General features: G+C 36.3%; 1 protein-coding gene across 2 annotated transcripts in view; it reads right to left on the bottom strand.

The window, feature by feature from the left end:
* The window catches only part of LOC127433172 (phosphatidylinositol 4-kinase alpha-like), a 55406-nt gene extending 35363 nt beyond the window's left edge, over positions 1-20043 (bottom strand). For both annotated transcript variants that reach the window (XM_051684879.1, XM_051684880.1), the window contains exons 1-25: positions 19871-20043; positions 15439-15555; positions 15199-15292; positions 15027-15115; positions 14704-14776; positions 14100-14359; positions 13800-13866; positions 12385-12533; positions 12200-12265; positions 12013-12109; positions 11541-11732; positions 11353-11453; positions 10655-10784; positions 10352-10481; positions 8769-8864; positions 7251-7434; positions 4936-5036; positions 4630-4798; positions 3419-3469; positions 1399-1507; positions 1107-1243; positions 854-987; positions 669-751; positions 435-505; positions 172-296 (exon numbers count right to left, since the gene is read on the bottom strand). In XM_051684879.1, the coding sequence (XP_051540839.1) occupies positions 172-296; positions 435-505; positions 669-751; positions 854-987; positions 1107-1243; positions 1399-1507; positions 3419-3469; positions 4630-4798; positions 4936-5036; positions 7251-7434; positions 8769-8864; positions 10352-10481; positions 10655-10784; positions 11353-11453; positions 11541-11732; positions 12013-12109; positions 12200-12265; positions 12385-12533; positions 13800-13866; positions 14100-14359; positions 14704-14776; positions 15027-15115; positions 15199-15292; positions 15439-15555; positions 19871-19966 (2921 nt within the window). In that variant the 5' untranslated portion in view covers positions 19967-20043. The remainder of the gene's footprint in view (positions 1-171; positions 297-434; positions 506-668; positions 752-853; positions 988-1106; positions 1244-1398; positions 1508-3418; positions 3470-4629; positions 4799-4935; positions 5037-7250; positions 7435-8768; positions 8865-10351; positions 10482-10654; positions 10785-11352; positions 11454-11540; positions 11733-12012; positions 12110-12199; positions 12266-12384; positions 12534-13799; positions 13867-14099; positions 14360-14703; positions 14777-15026; positions 15116-15198; positions 15293-15438; positions 15556-19870) is intronic.
* Positions 20044-20447: the final 404 nt, after the last annotated feature.

The following is a 20447-nucleotide window of genomic DNA, read 5'->3' as shown; positions in this document are numbered from 1 at the left end:
TTTAGACAGTCTATGTAATCTGTGTACAACAATGCTTTAAAATGAAGGTTGATATCTTTTGATGTGGTATTTCAAACCTAAATTCTGATTGAATGATATTGTTGAACGCTTCTAAATAAAAGACACGATTCAGTCAGGAATCAGTTCTAAGTGTAATGGAGAAGGACTCACGTTTCTGCAAGGCCTGACAGATATTTGTCAGCCACCCTTCGGATTCTCTTGTGAATATGGTTGAAATTGACCAATAGGAATTGAGCATGACACTCTAACTCCTCCTCATGGGTTTTAGTCTTCGGCTAGCAATAAAGATATGATATGAGAAATTAGTTTTTGCTTTAACCAACCGCAACCGTCAAAACGGCAAGACATTTCGTCAGTCACTTAGTTTCAATTTCTGTCGGGTTGCCGTGGGTAGCTATTATTTTTTCATTTACCTTGTCAGCCATCATCTGAAGAAAGACGTCAAACACTTTGTCGCCAACTGCAATTACGCACTGCATCATTCCTGGATATGAGGATTTGACGAACAGATTCACACCAGGATTTACATATAATCATTCAATAAATGTACTGGAAAAAAAAAAAAGTACTAAAACTGAAACAAGTTCATTCATGCTCCATAAAATAATGATTGAAACACTAAGAAATTATTAAATGGTGTAGCTCACCTGATTTATCCTTCTGGATAGCTCGGTCCTCGAAATAACGGAACATCACTTGGAATCGATCCGAGTCTAGGGAGCGCAGCACCCTGAGATGTAGAAACAAAATTGACAAGTCAAAATAAAAGTCGGAGGGTAATTTCGGACAAAACCAGTGATCTCTGCTGATCCGACCGGGCATTCTTTCATACCTCATGTATTCCAGCCGATAGACGGACAGCAGGTAGGTGGACATGGCAAAGTCCAGTTTATTAATGAGAGCAGCGACCTCAGGAGGAGGGTCCAGAAGGTTTGTGATGGTGCTCCTTAAATCATTCAATTCAGCCTGCAAGACACCAAATAAAAACATGGATTTCACATAAGAAATAAGAGAAAATAGAAAGCTTCAGCATTAACGATCAGGCTTTCTATCTTTATCACAAGGGCAAAGACGAGCATATTTACTGCGGTGACAGTATCGTTTTTGAGGGCAGAGTTATACTGCAGCTCAGAGCGTAGCGGCTCTCCACTCGGGAACGTCAGCAGGGGCGATTTGGTTGCGATTTCACACACTCCCTCGTACCATTCCTCCGGCCACAAACCTAAAGCGTGATTTGTCAAAATCAGTCTTCAGAGTATTTTTTACATAGTAACTTAAGTAGAAGTGGCAGTATTACTACACAGAAATCTGTTGGTAGAAAAATGTAAACAAAAATATTAACAAAGTATATAGATTTATAAATAAAACATTTCTGACCTGAACCCTCTACGGCGAAGCCCATGACGACTGAATAGAGCCAGAAATCTCTGAACAGCTTCTGTAGTCTCGGTTTGGCCTCTTTAATGGGCAGCAAACGTTTGGTCAGCTATTAGATAAAAACAAATAATCAGATAAACCAATAAGAGCAACATGCCACAATGAGGTTTTAACAAAAACAACTACGTCTGCATGTCCAGACTATGGGGTGCTGAATGTAAAATTCATTTAGTCAGCTATAGCAATGAAAACATTACATTTATTCATTTAGTAGACATTTTTATCCAAATATGGAAAAACAAGCAATTTATCACAAAGCAAACAACAATATTTACAGTGCCTCCCAATGCACCTTTTTTATACATTTATGGTTAAAACATATATATTTTTAAAACCTTTTAAATATAAATATAAATGTGAAAACAAGAGTATAAATCTCAAAATCTAAATATGACCTCTAAATATACATTTCAATTTTAATGCAAAATATAAATGTTGAACTAAACATTTAGTGGCTCCCAATTTTACCAAAATATGTTTAATATTGTTAAATATTTGTAATATATTTAACAATTATTCCCTCGGAAAATCTAAAATTTTTATACATATGTAAAAAAAAAAAAAGAAAAAAGAAAAAAAAAAGAAAAGTAAAACCTTTTAAATATAAATATAAACGTGAAATCAGAATGTAAATCTTAAAATCAAAACATTAACTCTAAATATAAATGTAAATGTTACGACAAATAAAATTAACATTTTGTGCTGCTCAATTTGACCAGATTTAGCTAAATATGCCTTTTTTTTTTACAGTGCTGTTATAAAACGGCTAATTTTTATACATTCATAGTTAAAAAAAAAATACATAAAAAACTATTAAATATAAAAATAAACATGAAATCAAAATGTAAATCTTTAAATCTAAATATTAACTCTAAATACACATTTAAATTTGAGTGCCGACCAATTTTACCAGATTTAGCTAATTATGCTCTTTTAAAATCTAATCTAATTTTCATACATCTACGGTTAAAAAATTATTAAATATACCTATTAAATATAAATATAAACTTGAAATCAGAATGTAAATCTTAAAATCAAAACATTAACTCCAAATATAAATGTAAGTTTTACGACTAAACATTTTGTGCCGTCCGACTGTATCAGATTTAACTATTTTAGCTTTTTTTTTTTTAAATAAAGCTGTTATAAAACGGCAAATATTTATACATTTATGGTTAAAAAAAAAAAAAAAAAATATATATATATATATATATATATATATATATATATATATATATATATATATATATATATATATATATTTTTTTTTTTAAACTATTAAGTATAAAAATAAACATTAAATTGGAATGTAAATCTTAAAATCTAAATATAAACTCTAAATATACATTAACATTTTACGAAAAAATATAAATAATGAACTAAACATTTAGTGCCGCCCAATTTTACCAAATGTAGTTATATATGCTCTTTTGAAAACTATCATGTCGTAAAACATCTAATTTGTATAAATATATTGTTAAAAATATACATTTAAAAAAACCTATTAAATATAAATATAAACTTTAAATCAGAATTTAAATCTTAAAAATGAAACACTAACTCTAAATATAAATGTACATTTTACGAATTTAACGAAAGACGAATGAAAATTTAAATGCCGCCCAACTTCACCAGATTTAGCTAAAAATGCTTTTTAAAAATAATGCTGTTGTAAAACGTCTAATTTTTATAAATGTATGGTTAAAATAAAATAAAAACTATTAAATATAAATGTTAAATTAAAATGTAAAGCTTAAAATCTAAATATTACCTCTAAATATATATTTCAATATTGACTTGAAATATTAATCATGAACTAAACATTGAGACAACAAATTGGTGCCATTTGTGGTGGATAAAACTTGAATAACTTGTTTTTTGTAAGCACTTAATTTGCCTTCGGCACCCCATAATACACTGTAAAAATGTCTGTCAGCATTACAGAAAGCGCATCACTTACCACAGCAATGACGGGAATGAGAACTCCTAAATTACCAGCACTGCTTGACGCCTGAGGACAAATGAACAGAAGTGGAATTATTTAAATATACAAACAGAAAACTTTGCATTTTATAACTCAAAAATAAAATTTTGAGGCCAAACATTTCATCACTTTAGCGCTTTCACCGGTGAATGCTGAATCCAAATCCCATTATTGCAGTAACACTGATCTGGTTTGGATTAAAACGATCCTTCCTGATGCTATTAAGGACTGATAACATTAAGCAGACTACACTGCATTTCAACATTCACTCTTACTTTACAATAAACAGGACCATAGAGTGAATGCTATTATACAATGTTTTTGTTCTCCCCAATTTGGAATGCTCAATTCCCAATGTGCTCAAAGTCCTCGTGGTGGCGTAGTGATTCGCCTCAATCCGGGTGTTGGAGGATGAATCCCAGTTGCCTCCGCGTCCGAGACCGTCAATCCGCGCATCTTATCACGTGGCTTGTTGAGCGCGTTACCGCGGAGACGTAGCGCGTGTGGAGGCTTCACGCTATTCTCCGCGGCATCCATGCACAACTCGCCACGCACCCCACTGAGAGCGAGAACCACATTATAGCGACCACGAGGAGGTTACCTCATGTGACTCTACCCTCCCTAGCAACCGGGCCAATTTGGTTGCTTAGGAGACCTGGCTGGAGTCACTCAGCACACCCTGGATTCGAACTTGTGAACTCCAGGGGTGGTAGTCAGCTTCTTTACTCACTGAGCTACTCGGGCCCCCCTCTATTATACAATGTTATACAATGCAATATTCTTAGACACTGCTAATCGATGCAGTCCGTCAATTTTATTTATTGTTGGCCGTTTGACCTTTAATTGACAGTTTAGTTGAGAGAGACAAGAAAGTTGAGACAAGAAGTGGATCAGGACATGATGCAGGTCGGAGTCAAAGTTCTTATGTGTCACAATCAATTTGTGCAATTGTCTTTATTTATTGTCATGTATCTACTCAACACCATGTTAAAGCGTTAGTTAATTTAAAATGAAAATTCTGTCATAATTTAACGTTAAACATCATAGACGTAAAACCTGCCAAGATCTATGTGCATATTTCTAAAAATGTCTCATTTTGTTTTCCAAAGAAAAACAAAAGTCATATGGGTTTGTAAAGACATGAGAATGAGTAAATAATGACAGAAAACAGTGCCCGATGTTTGTACCTTGAGGGCGGGGCCCTTCTCACTGGCTCTTTCACTGGCCCGTTTGCCCTCCAGCCCGAGCTGAACAAACAGCTCCAGAAGGTTCACCAGAAGCTCATCCACCATTTGCTCAGTCTGAAGATTTGCAGCGATGTTCGCCAGAGCATTGATCACGGCCAGAGAACAGTGCCTGAACCAATTACAAGACAGTACTGAGTTACCTGACAGCTTAAAGATATACTTGTCTTGACAAGATAAAAACTGCATTGAGAACGCACTTATGAATTGTGCAAATTAAGAGCAGAGACAACAGTGCCAATTAATCACCTGTATCCATGATCCTTGTAGCCTTTGTTGGAGTAAACCATAGAGCTGGCCTTCACACTTATCTGCTGGAATAAGTTCCACACTTCCTGATAAATGTATTGCTGCCGGAAACAAACAGAGCGGAGAGATTAGCACCACTGACCAATCAAACAATCCCTATACAGCACAGTAAAAGTATTCAATACGTTCATGCACTAGCCTATATTCCAAGTCATCTGAAGCCATATGATCACATTGTGGTTGCCATATTTTATTTGGCGCCGCATACTCTGCTCATCATTTATTTGTTATTAAATAGAGATTTGTGAAGCTGTTAAAGGAATATTCCAGGTTCAATACAAGTTAAGCTCAAATGACAGCATTTGTGGCATAATGCTGATTACCACAAAAATTAATTTAGACGCGTCCCACGTTTTCTTTAAAACAAAAGCAAAAATCTGGGTTACAGTGAGGCACTTACAATGGAAGTCAATGGGGCCAATCCGTAAACATTAAAATACTCACCGTTTCAAAAGTATAGACACAAGACAAAAACATTATGTGTGTTAACATGATTTTAGTGTGATAAAATTGCTTAATCATCTTTTAAGTAGTTACATCCAATTTTGCAACTTTGTTGCCATGACGACGTAATGCTGTAAACCCTGTAATCCCGCAAAAACAACGATTTAAACAACCTTACAGCTCAAATAATACACAAGTTAACAAAATAATTATATATGCTTTTACAAAATTACAAGCTTCACATTTCTGCCTTTAAACCCTCCAAAAATTGTCCCCATTCACTTCCATTGTAAGTGCCTCACTGGAACTTCAATTTTTGCCTTTTTAACACTTTAAGCTTTGAAGGTGTTTTTAAAGATTTCCTGTTTCAGTGGCATACCCAAAATTAAAGGCTTATAACTTGACAAAAGAAACAAGGAGGGTCAAGTATTTGGTATCATTGTAAAGAAAACGTTAACATTTTTTAATGATATAGATTATGATACATTCTGAGACTTTCTGCCTAACAAAAAAAATAATCACAAAAATCTGAGCCAAAATTGTACTTATTTGACATTATGTAACTCATAAATAAGGTGTCTCTGAAAAACTGCTTTTGTTTTGTTCCCAATCATGTCAAGAGTGTCTGAGAAAAAGTTTGTGTTGATACGACAAACCAATCAAAAGTTATAGCATTATAAAAATAGTTTATCATAGTGTCCAAAACCATCTCCAAACAAATAAAACATAATAATTGTACATAAGAACTAATTACACATGCAAACACAACAATGACTAAAGGTTTGCATAGCATGAAGACACGATTTTAATAATGAGATTTCACAGAATGAGTTTCATTCTGTGCCATCTGAGTCATCATTGAGTCTGTGTCATGTATTTGGCGCCATCTCCTGGTGGCCATATGTAACATTGTGCTTCATGTGGATTATCTAATGATCTATGCATCTGATTACCTTGTGTGTGGGCTCGTTAGAAAGATAATCACCTCCTCTAAGAAATGATATGTGATATTTTATGTTCTGTTTATTTTTCAAAGCACTTGTTCAGTTTTGGTCATAATGCCTACATGCACTGTAAAGTAGAGCTTCTAAGCGATACTTACTTTTGGGTTGGTCAAGACTGTAGTTATTAATATTTTGACAATTATTATTTTTTTTTTAAATGGTGGGCCTATCCTAGCTTAAAGGGTTAAAGAAAAGGAGGGACGAGTCAAAGTAAATTTTTGTGGTAATCAATATTATCCCACAAATGCTGTCGATTGAGCTTAACTTGTATTGAACCTGAAATATTTCTTTACATTTTGGTCTGTTTATAAAGTAATTGCATGGCTTCAGAAATCCTGTTTGGCACTTGACAGCAGGCAGTAATTATTTATTTCTATTTTTATAGTAAAAATCTGTGTGAAGACTTTTAAAAAATAAAATCCTTTTGTGCTCCACAGAATATAGAAAGTCATCCAGTTTTAGAGCGACATTATGGTGAGTAAATAATGGCCACATTTTCATTTTTGGGTGAGGTATTCCTTTAAATGCACTAAACTAAACTATCCTTCTGTGTGTGTACAGAATGCAAGAGTCACTCCAAAAACCAGCTATGCTTGAAATAGTGCACAAAAACAAAACAGTCATGTGCATCAGTTAGGGCTCAAAATAATGACACAGATTTGGATCACACCAGTTATAAGCAGGAATGTGCGAGTGTACAGTTGTACCAGACAACAAAGTCTCATAGTGTACCATTTGTGTTGTGAGGCAGCAAGCAAGACTATCACGTTAGGTTTGTGTGTTTTAAAGACAGAACTGCATCCATACGTTTCCTGTGATGACCATACAGCCCAGCTGATCTATGATCAGAACGTCCAGCTGTGATGGCGGCTGACAGAACTTCTGCTGTAGGATCTGTAGAATGGGCTCCATCACACGAGGAGTGTCTCTCAGTGCCACGGCGATGTGTCCTAACGCCCGTATGGTGTGATCGGGGATGAGGTGGGCATCTCTGATGGAGGGAGACACAAATAACACTGAATTTTTTTTACAATTTGTACTCATACAATTTGCCACTCCTAGAACATAAAAAACAACAGGTTTGCTCATTTTCTTCAAGTGCACTTTAGTGAGTTGAGAGTTTCTATTAACTATTGAATGGCCAATAAAATGGTCTCTAAAACTAGGTGCAACGTGATGTTCTGAGCATCAAGTCATTTTTTTGTACCTCACTAAAAGCAAAATACTGAGTAAAGTATGGAATTATATTAATGACATATATCTTTGGGAAAAAGCACACACTGAATTGCACTTACTGAATTCATTTTCTGGGGATGCAATTTCATACGGTTGTATATTTAAGCTGTGAATATTTCAATTGAAAACGTTTCACACAAAATTTCAATAATAATCTTTCACCATCCATTTTTTCACATATATTATCAATATTTTATTTGAAATATTGACAACCATTTGAAATTGCATCACCCAAAAATGCAAGCACTGTTTTTTGTTTTTTTTTTGGGGGGGGGGGGGGGATTTTTCACCTTTTTCTCCAATGCCCAATTCCCAATGTGCTTTTAAGTCCTCGTGGTTGCGTAGTGATTCGCCTCAGTCCAGGTGGCGGAGGACGAATCTCAGTTGCCTCCACGTCTGAGACCATCAACCCGCGCATCTTATCACATGGCTTGTTGAGCGCGTTGCCACGGAGACATAGCGTGTGTGGAGGCTTCACGCTACCCACCGCGGCAAGCGCGCTAAACTCACCACGCGCCCCACTGAGAGCGAACCACATTATAGCGACCACGAGGAGGTTACCCCATGTGACTCTACCCTCCCTAGCAACCGGGCCAATTTGGTTGCTTAGGAGAACTGGCTGGAGTCACTCAGCACACCCTGGGATTCAAACTAGCGAGCTAGCGAACTCCAGGGGTGGTAGCCAGTGTATTTTACCACTGAGCTACTCAGGCCCCCCAATGCAAGCACTGTTAATGCAATTCATTTATTTTTCAATTAACTCAATTCAGTGCACTTTTTTGTTATAAAAACATTTGTCATTAATATACTTCCATAGTACAAAATTATGGCCAATCACAACATATGTGATTTTTACTACACAGTATGTGGAGGGGAATATTGGGTTAATGAAATGTAACTGTGGGCGGAGCTACTCAATGCAATGCAACAGACACAGAACACAAGATGCCGACAAAATGTCAGTTTACAATCATAGCTGGTTAAGACAGAAATGTATAAAGGGAAGAGATGTGATTTATCGATTGAAACTTGTTTTTGCCATCGTTACTAAGTTACTAAATAGTAAATTCAGTTCATTCAATAACATACTTGTCATTTTCCTGGGAGATGTACAGACGGTTGGAAAGACTGGCGAGAAAAGCCTCCACAATGACTGAGTCCATAGATAAGCCTGCTTTTAAACACCTAGATTTGAAAATAATTTGAAGAAAGGTTACTTACTAGTAACTAGTAACTTATTAGCTACTAGTAACAAGTGATTTATTAAATAGTATCTGTCCCCAGTCTATTTCACAAATGGTTAACCATGTACAAAAAGTCAAAAACATACTGATTGTTACTCTATATAAACATACCATATATATATATATCTCAAAGTTTACGCTAAGAAATTTTGGTGCCGGCTAACGTGTCCTGGAATGATAAACTTTGCCAGACAAATTGTAAAAAAATCCGGTCATCTCATTTCGCTGTTTATTTTGCGCTATTTTTAACGCGATGGACTATGCATAATAATGCAATATAATAATGACACACAATCAAGTCAAATGAACGATAAACATTTGTTCATTATAGCTTCTTTTTCATGAGACGCGGGTATAAGGAATAACGGGAATAACGCAGGCTGCTTTTTGCCAATGTGTGGGATCCAATGCGGTGCGCTCGCAGATTAGGAATTCACAAGCTTCGGGAAAGTTAAAACTCTCCGTGATCACTGGGATATCATCATGCTGTACACTTGTGGCATGAACTAAAAAGGTTGCTGACGCTTCCTGTTCAGTGTGTCCGACAATTTCAAACATTTGGATTTTTTAACGGTCAAAACCGGTAATTAACTGCTAACGGAAACCCTGGTATCTCCTGGGATTTTCACACACAACAGTGTCTAGAATTTACTCTTAATGGTGCCAAAAACAAAAAAACATCCAGTGAGCAGCAGTTCTGTGGACGGAAACGCCTTGTTGATGAGAGAGGTCAACAGAGAATGACCAGACTGGTTCAAATTGATTAAGTCTACGGTAACTCAGATAACCACTCTGTACAATTGTGGTGAGAAGAATATCATCTCAGAATGCTATTCTGAGATGCAGGTTGGCGCTGTTTTGGCGGCACGAGGGGGACCTACACAATATTAGACAGGTGTTTTTAATGATGTGGCTGATCAGTGTATATATACTGTACACACACACACATATATATATATATATACACACACACACACACACAGTATACAGATGAATTGTTTCAACAGTGGCCTACATTAGTGTAAAATGTCATTTGTTAAAACACAATCTGTAAACCTGTAATTCTAATAAGTATTAAAAAGTACATACTGTGCTACCAATGATAAAGTATGCACTTTTAAATACGAAGTAAGTCAGTTCAGCAGTACTGCGGCATACCACGTCATAATTTTGCTTAATAATGCAACTTTTGCAAACCAGTCCAGGGTATATAGGCAATAACAGCCCAAAAAGCATACATGGATGTACACTTACAAAATCTAACAGAAATAGTAGTCCATCTGGACATCTTTGGCATATTAGTTTTAACGTACTATGATCTGGAACGCAGCATGCCTAATCTCACATTCTGTACAGGATGGATCGCATATGAATTAGGATTCATGGCTTTCATCTGAACACATTTCTAAAGCGGCAGATGATGTTTACCTGCAGATATTGTCGATGGAGATGTCTCGGAGCTGCTCGTACATGGACGGCTGACTCTTCTTACTGGAGTGAGAGCTGAATGTAGACTGAGAATGCTCATTGGTCACATGGATTTTGATCTCTCCAGTTCCTGTTTATGAGGGAATGGAGCTCAAACTACTGCTTACATTGATAATCTGACTGTTTCTTTATCTCAACTTACTGTTTGTCGATGATTTTTGATGTACACCGTGAATTAAAAAAAAGAAAGCGTTAACCTGAAAATCATAAAGTATCCATGAGAATGCGTGGGATAGATCTCACCTGTAGAGTACTGACTGTGGTACTTGTAGAGTTTAACAAGTACAGGTGAGGGCACAACCAGGAAGTCTCTCAAAGACATGGTGACAGAGTGAGCAACCACTGGGAAACGCTCACACAACCTTCCGAGACCCTGTAACACACCAAAAAACACATTTATACCTCTTTCCTGCATATTCAAAGTAGAGTGCCGTTTGCTTATGATGTACGTGATCATCTATGGTGTTTTGAGTTTTTAATCTGAATGCGGCTGTGAATGAGATTTGGAGCTGCGCTGAATAACGACGTAAAAACCGAATGACTACAGCAGGCTTGGAATATAGCGCATGAGTAATAGGGACTACATTTATGGTGCTTTAAACCTTCAGATCTGGTTCATTTTTTGGTGGCGCTCATTTGCGAAGCAGAGGTTTTCAGGTCTTATCTTGTTTTTTTTAAAGTAACATAAATGCAAAAGTGATCGAGTTCTGTAAAAAGTTCAGATTCTAAGCTTTCAAATGGAATCACACATGACTGACTTGTTGATCCAGGGACTTTTATATGGTAATCATAAACTTATTACACGCTCCTGGCCGCGCCCACAGAGTTTAAGGTGTTTTTATCTTTTTGGAACTAGTAAGACGTGTTCATTGGATGCAAAAGGGTTGTTTAGTTGCATTGCTTCAGGATATTGTGAGAAGGGGGCAGAACTCTGTACAAACCTGTAAACAACAGATGAGGAGGGGCATGTGTGCGATGATGACCTTACTGGACGTCTTGGACTGCAGTTTCTCCGACAGTTTCGTGCAGAGATTCTCCGCACCTGACAGACACAACCATTCAAACGAAAGGTTAGATTTGTTGCATTACATACATGACGCACATGATATAGAAATTCCCTCAGTCTCACCCTGCTCCTCTGTGACGGCCCACACCATGAGGTCGACGCAGGCAGCATTGGCCTGACAGCGCAGTTTGAGCGGGTTTAACTCGCTGTGCAGATACTCCACGTCATGCAGGATTCTCTGCAGCTCCGACTGACTGCTGCTGAACTGCTCCAGAACAAAATCATGAACCTCTTTCACAAATGACGTCTGCAGGTCTGCACAAACAACACAACAGATTTTTCAAAAGACTCATTCAAAAGAACGATTCACTGACGAATCAGACATCACTATGGCTTGCTGTATTTTTACTCTACACAAGAGCAATATCTAGATCATGAAACATTTTACAGCAGAGAAAAACTGCAAAAATATATATTTGCTATCAAAATCACTCTTATTCATTTTTATGACTTTTTTGCTAAAAAATTCTCTGATATTTCCAGGTTTTTCATGACCAGGGAGGTTTTTCACACCCTGTTAAAAGAACATGTTTACCTTTCATGTAGTATAAGGTGTCCCTCAACATTTTAAATACAGCCAGATATAGAGGATCACTGAAGGTCTTGTAGAACAGATTAGCACCTGGATTCAACTGCAATGAAGAGCAAATGCCCACAAATCAAAAGACAGTCTTTTTAACAAAACAAACATAAAGCAGAAGTTTCCAAATCGGCACAGTTACCTCCAGAACTCCAACCATAGTCTGATCCAGTGTCTTCAAAAAGGATTCTGACACAAACTGCTCGACCTATCAGACAAGAGAAAGGAAAGTCAGTACTTGATAAAAGCACAGCTTAAGATGAAACCTGACGTACAGTAGCTGAAGGTACTATGGTATTATATGACTGGCTTACTACTGGCACTGACCATTTGCAGAAGATGTCTCAGTAAATCCAGCGGTACATCAAACTCTGTACTGTTGCTGCCCGTAAAGAGCGGTGAGACAGAGAAACTGGAGCTTATGGTGGAAAAATAGTAGTCTGGATCCACAGTACTGCCGTCAGGTAGATATGAACCTGCCGGACCAAGACTGAGTTATAATCCATCAAACCAGCACACATTAAGTTATGATAATAGCTCGACAGAAGGTAGTAGGAATTAATAAATGTTCCTGGATCAACATGCCTTTACACCAATCACAGGCCACAAATTGAATAGGTAGGGTATATTGAAAAGGAGATCAGGATTTGAGTTAGGAAATAGAACAACAAGCCTATCAATCACTGCTCAATTATTTTAGAAATATGGTTTGCTTTCGGGTTAGAGCTATACTTGTTTTATAGGAAAGTTGTTCCAGGAACATGTCGTTATTGGGTAAATAACATATTATGTGCATATTGTAAAACTGAGTTATTGCAACATAAAACAAACAAAAACAATAAATCAAGATAGAACACAAAACAATATAAACGAAAAAGACAAAAAAACACAATAAAAAACAGAACAAAAAACACAAACAAAACATAAAAAACAAAAAACATGACAGAACACAAAACAAAACAAAAAACAACAACACAATGCAAACTAAAACAAAAAAACACAACACATCAACACAATCAAAACAAAAAAACTAAACTAAAAAAAAAAAAAAAACACACACAAAAAACAAGACAGAACACAAAACAAAATAAATAAAAGCAAAAAACTAAACTAAAGGAAAAACCACAAAAAATAAGACAGAACACAAAACGATATATAAAACAAAAAAGACAGAAGACAAAAAACACAAACAAACACAAAAAACAAGACAGAACACAAAACAATATAAATAAAAGCAAACATAAAAAACACAGAAAACAAGACAAAACACATAATAAAATGAAAAATACAGAAGACAAAACTAAACACAACAACAGAACAAACAAAAAAATAAAAAAACAAGACAGAACACAAAACAAAATAATTCAAAACAAAACATAAAAAACAAAACCACACACACACACACACACAAACAGAATAACACAACAAAACACAAGAAAAAACCCACAACAAAACAAAAGACAAAGAACAAAAAAGAACAAAAGTGAAAACCTTTTACAGGAACAAAATAAAACACAACAAAATACAAATAAAAGTAAAAAAAAAAACAAAATAACACAAACAAACACACACACACAAAGTCCTTTTACAATACTTACCACAAAAGAAACATCAGACATCAAGCTTTACTCATTTTTTATTCTAAATTTTTAAGGGTATTTTTGCCAAGTTTTACTGATAAAGACAGAAAAGACATGCGGCAAATGTCGGATTCGACATTGCTGTTTTATTTTTAAAATCACCTTCAAAGTAAGGAGCAGAGGGGTCAGCAGGAGAACTCGGAGGAAGTCCGGCACGCTCCGGACTGGCCTAAGAGACATCATCACAAACAGTCGATCATTGGTTCTAACCAAGCATAATCTTTCATTTCAACAAATGCTATAAAACAACTATATACTAAGTCAAATAACTGACAATACTAGTGCTTTTTCTAAAATGTGAAATATATCTTGTTTATCTAATGTTTTTGATCATTGGGCACACTCTCATTTTCAAGATGCATGCGCCCCCTGATGGTGGAAAGTGTAAATCAGTCCTGGTACCTGCTGTGAGATGCTGGAAACACTGCTGGTTTTGCGACGTAGAGAGTCACTCTGGCAAACAGTGAGGAAGGAGCTGGGCAGGATGGAGCGGAAATCGTTGAAGGATCGCCGTCGGGTCACCTCCACCTCTCCTGTGCCTAAAAGTTGAGGGGTCACCCGTGGGAACAGCTTGGACAGCAGCGGCTCTTCAGTGTTGCTGTAGCGGCCGAAGGCTCGCACCACGCCAAGCAGACAGGGCATGGTGTATTTACACAGGTACTCTGGTGAGTCAAATTGTGATAGAGTAATAACAGAGACAGCTTTCTTAATAAATGTCTCTGGTCTTTTCAAGCACATTTTTCTACAGAAAAAACGCCTGCTTTCATAATCTTGTCAATATTCGATAACTTTTTCTGCCTCTAAACGACTTATTTTTCTGCCTCTAAAAATATTTTGATGACACCGCCAAGGCTGTGGGCGAGGTGAAATAAACAAATAAATATCTTAGCCAAAATCATGAGTCCCGTCCTGCATTATTTCCCTCAGAATATTCTGTTTCTCTGGGACAAATGCCGCATTATGGAAGTTAAATGCGCTCAGAATGCCATATTGCTTTGGCGCTGACCTTTATCTTGACCTTCAGTGTTCTGACATGTTTCCTGAAGCACCTGCATGAGATTCATTACAGCCTCCAAAATCTGAAAAAGACAGGAAATGGAACTAAATACACACACACAAACACACACATATATGCATTAATATATAAATACACATATCATTCTTATCTCTTTTGTTTCATGGTGAGAAATGAAGTTTCCAAACCAAATTATTCATTAATCTTTACATTTTTAGGACAATGCTGTTGGTTAAAATTTGAAAAGTAAATTTGGATTGGTTTAGATTGGTTCTGCTTGTAACAAACATCATCATCGCCATCACTGAACACACCTGGATTCTCTTCAACTCGTCCATCTGAGCGACATCAAAGAGCATCGTCACCAAACAGAAGGAGAAATTCTCTGCAACAGGGAGTGTTTCTGACAACGCAAGAATGGAGATACACATGATATGAGCAGGGATAAAGAAAATGGAAAAAAGGAAAGCTCCTAAAAATACAGACCTCTTCCTTTCCTCTCTGCGCTCTCTTCGATCCATTGCACCCTTAGCAATCCCTTCAGCAAACCCAACAAGTAGGGGACGATAGTGTCCTTGTGCTGCAGAAGTAAATAGATAACTAAGTAAGTAACACAGACCAATATTGCTCAAAAACACAACAAACAAATTTGCTTTGATTAACATAAGATTCAATAACTACACCGCATGTGTAGTTCCCCATAGTCATTGAATAATAAGGCAGTACCTGCAGGTCAGACTCTACTAGGAAGATGCCCAGGGCGATCACAGCATCTCTCCTTCTCTCGTCCAGCTGGAAAACACCCCGGATGTCCACAGGACACATGCATTGTAGCTTCTGGACCTATATTTCACAAATATATTTTGAAATGTATTTAAATGTGCCACTTTTATCATACAAAAGCAATGAGAGCCAGTGCAATCCAATTTAGAACATTAGCCTTTACTGGTGTAATAAATATCTAATTAAACATTTTATGTGCACTTCTACAACCCCAATTCCGAAAAGGTTGGGACAGTATGAAAAATGCTAATTAAAAACAAAAAGGAGTGATCTGTAAATTTTATTCACCCTTTGCTATATTGAAAGCTCTACAACTACACATTATATGATGTTTTACCTTGTGAATTTCATTGTTTGTTTGTTTTTGTTTTTTTGGAAAATGTACAGTAATTTCAAATCAGATGATTGCAACATGCTCCAAAAAGTTGAGACAGGGGCAATTTAAGACTAATAACAATTAAAGGCGATGTGAAACAGGAGGTGTTAAACAGGTGAGGCAATCGTGTCATAGTATATAAGGAGCCTCCAAAAACAGCCTAGTCCTTCAAGAGCAAGGATCATTTGAGACTTGTCAATTTGCCATCAGATGCTTCAGCAAATAATCCAGCACTTTGAGAACAATGTTCCCCAAAGACAAATTGGAAGGATTTTGGGCATTTCACCCTCTACAATGCACAATATAGTTAAAAGATTAAAGGAATCTGGTCAAATCTCGGTGCGTAAAGGGCAAGACAAAAACCACTTCTGAATTTGTGTGATCTCTGATCCCTCAGACATCACTGTCTGAAAAAACATCATTCACCTGTAATGGATATCATGAACATGGGTTTGAGGTTACTTTAGTAAACACCACTTGCCGCTGCATCCACAGATGCAAGTTAAGAATTTACTATGTAAAGGAGAAGCCATACATCAACACTGTCCAGAAGTGATGCAGACTTCTCTGGTCTCGGTCTCATATTAGATGGAAAGCAGAACAGTGGAACTGTGTTTTTTGGTCCGATGAGTCCACATTTCAAATAGTTTTTGAAAAACACAGCCTTTGTGTTCTTTGGGCCAAAGAAGAAAAGGACCATCCAAGCTGTTATCAGTGTCAGGTCCAAAAGCCAGTGTCTGTATGTGCCAGGTGTATGTCATTGCCCATGGCATGGGTAGCTCGCACATCTGTGAGAACACCATGAATGCAGACAGATATGTACACATTTTGGAGCAACATATACTACCATTGAGCACCGTCGTTTCAAGGGACGTCCCTGCATTTTCCAGCAGGACAACTTCAAACCACATACTGGCTGGATTTCAAGTGCATGGCTGTGTAAGCAGAGAGTGAGGAGGCTAGATTGGCCTGCCTGCAGTCCTGACCATCTCCAATTGAGAATGTGTGGTGCATTATGAAGCGCACAATACGGCAACGAAGACGCCGTACAATTGTGCAGCTAAAGACCAACATAATGGATGAATGGGGGAAAATTCCACTTTCTAATCTTAACAAACTTGTGTCTTCAGTGACTAAATGCTTAATAAGTGTTATTAGAAGAACTTTTTGGACAGTCATGTTGCAATCATCTGATTTGAAATTACTGTAGTACATTTAAAAAAACAAAAACAAAAAAAACAATGAAATGTACAGGGTAAAACATCATATAATGTGTAGTTGTGGTGCTTTCAATATACTGTAGCAAAGGGTGAATATAATTTACAAATCACTCATTTTTGTTTTTATTAGCATTTTTCATACTGTCCCAACTTTTTCTGAATTTGGGTTGTATGTGGTTATATGTGCAATGCATAGTCTGTCCACCATCATGTTGGTTATGGCAAGCATAATAAATGTGCATAATAATTACACACAAAAGTTTCCACATGACACGTAATAAGGAATTTTATTACCTATACTTCTGCATATTACCACATACTACTGCTGTAGTCAGGGAAAATAACACATTGGTTCTGTATTATAATAAATTACACAGAAGTTTCCTTTAGCCTCCTGAGACCCCTGCATGACTACTGTGTGCTTTTTCCATTCCCCTTTTAGATTTGTAACTAGTAGCACCTAATAAACATAAAAAATAAAAAATATATTTTCCTAGAGCAAATAGTTTTCCTAAAAATGTGTGTTCACATATGTGGACAGTGGAACTAAGTTGTAAAATTTTAAATAATACCAAGATATAGAAAGTCCAATTTTTTTTTCTTCCCAAATTGGTGTATTATGTTTCCAGACGTGTTGGTTATTCATGTTTTTGAAATGTTACAGACATCACGTCAGAAATTAGCATAATTAATTCTGTTTCAAAGTAATGTCCAGCATCATCCAATCACTGTCAATCATGTTAAAATAAAATGATATTATAAATTCTGAATCTATGTACTGATTATCATTGTCCCATGTATGTCAAACATGTTGAGTGATCCAAACATCATCTGCAGCCTGAAACTGAACTTTTGATAGGAAGTTTGGATTGAATACACTTAGATGCATAGAGAGCTATAGGATGCTCCCTTGCTCCCTATTTAGTGAATGACTTAACCTCCAGTGTGCTGTCTGTCTGCACTGATCTCAGAACAGTTCGAAATGCACCTTATTTTCATCCTAACTCCATATAAAGCCTATGAAAGCATTCATTGATTCTCAATGTGATAATGCATAGTGAAATTAAGATATTTTAAGGAAAATGAGCCTACAGTCCATGTACGTGGTCATTGTGTTTAACAGCGTGCCGTTTCATGATCAACTGATTAAAATAGCATATCGAATGAAACTAGAGACTCTAATCTTTTGACTCAAACAGGTTTTAATATAAAAACTAAATGAGGTTTCTTACCAAATGTAGTTATGTTGGCGATTCTCCCAAAGAAAAACTCAGCTGAGATCAGCGCCGTTGTTTTGTCACATGACTTGGTGTGTCGAAAGTTTAACCCTTTACTGACAGCCTAGAGTCTCCTGAACTGAGATCAGTCAGATTAAATTAAATTAAATTATGCATAGCCTCTAGCGAAGCCAAAATGTAATGTCCACGCATGTTGACGCTGGGTCTCAGGAGGTTAGAAATTATAAGAATACCAGTTAAACAATGTCAAAAAAAATGCCCAAAACTCTGTACAACAGACACCTGAATATCACATGCAAAAACTAAAAGACTTTTATGGCACCAGGGTGTCAGGTGATTTTAGTTAAACAAGTAAATCTTGACCAGATTTAGTTCTGTGCTAAATAACAGGTTACTCATGTCACAGTAAATATTGATGTGGCTTTTATAAAAACTGGACACAGGGAATGTTGTTCCAGTGTATCTGACAACATTATTTTGCTCTCAGAGTCACACGTAACATTGGGCACTTTTCAATACAGGTCCAACCTGTCAAAATCCTTTCTTGTTTTTCGCGTCATGTCAGATATTAATAACGTATTGAAAAAAAGAAAAGACCAAGCCAGACTGGTTTTGTGGCACTGGGATGTAAAGAATAGAAAGAAAAAATGTATCTAAATGAAATGTATATTCTCACACTGTAACTGACTGTTCCATCTGAATCTGTATTGTAACCAACAGTGTTGGGTGTAATGCATTACTAAGTAATTAATTACTGTAATTAAATTACTTTTTCATTGGAAAAAATAAAGTAAGTGATTACTCTTAATTTTTCAGTAATTTAATTAGTTACTTCTGATGTAATTGCGTTAAATACTGTATAGACTATAGAACAATTCAATATCAAACAATAGTGAATTTAAAATCGAAATTTAACATCTAATGTTAAAATATATGTTTTCTAATTTAACGCTGCCCCTTTAAATTCTTTGGCCAGTTCATGAATAATTTATTTAATTTTATATGATTTATGTGAAAGAATTCAAAGAACACTTTCATGTCTATTCTTGTATTTTTCATCTGGTCGAGGTTGATCAGGGTTTTAGAAAGTAATTAGTAATAAGTAATGCAATGACTTTTCAGACAGAGTAATTAGTACAGTAATCTAATTACACTGTAGATGATGTAATTAGTAGTTAGTAATTAATAACTTTTTTAAGAGTAACCCAACACTGGTAACCAAACAGTAAGTCATCCAAACAAGCAATTATTAGCTTGACTATTGTAATTAAATTAGATTAAACTTCATATATGTACAGGATTGAATCTAATTTAATTTAATATCTTTACTTCTAATTCGCGTTTTTAGGTGTAAACAGGTTATACTGGGAAAAACAACGACTTTATAACGCTTATGTGAGCTGGTTTGAATGGCTGAACATCAACATTAGTGCATACATGTACGTAAAAGCTTTATAAATCACATATAACATCCGTTATGTGGTTTGTTTTGGTTGTGTTAGCGGTTAGCTCCTGATGCTAACAGGAAGTAAAAGTCTCACCTTGTCGATCGGCGCGGGTCGATGAGCGGCCAGTGAGCGCGCCAGAGACAGTACAGTGTTAAAGTAAAAACCTCTCGACATCCCTTTCGACGACATTTTTATTTAATTATAAAACAACTACAACATATCTACATGTTAAAATGAAACGCTCTCTGGAGCGGATAAGAGCTGCGGCTACGGAAAGCCCGGAAAGACAATTGACAAGGTCACTCAATCGAGCATCATTTACGCGTTCGCTTTTTCGAGTCTCTGCTTCACTCCAGTTATATAGATCTTTGTACTTCAATTATATAGAAGCATACTTAGTTTATAGGCAACATCGGGGGGGGGGGGGGGGGGTTGCGGGGAGACACCTCTTAACCCTTAAATGCATGGGTGTTTCATCAAACATTATTACATACTCAGATCATGTATATATCACAAATGGATCAACAAAATGCCCAGACAGTGTCAAATTTTCAAAGCATTTTCAAGACAATAAGAATAAAATAGAAGAGAACATATTCTGATTTTGATGTTTTATTTGATCATATATCAATGAGATACTATATCAACTGGATTCATTACTTCCACACTG

Source organism: Myxocyprinus asiaticus, chromosome 43 (genome assembly GCF_019703515.2).
Source record: "Myxocyprinus asiaticus isolate MX2 ecotype Aquarium Trade chromosome 43, UBuf_Myxa_2, whole genome shotgun sequence".
NCBI lineage: Eukaryota > Metazoa > Chordata > Actinopteri > Cypriniformes > Catostomidae > Myxocyprinus > Myxocyprinus asiaticus.
The sequence above is the reverse complement of the archived record's forward strand: the minus strand, read 5'-3'. Positions and strand labels throughout refer to the sequence as shown.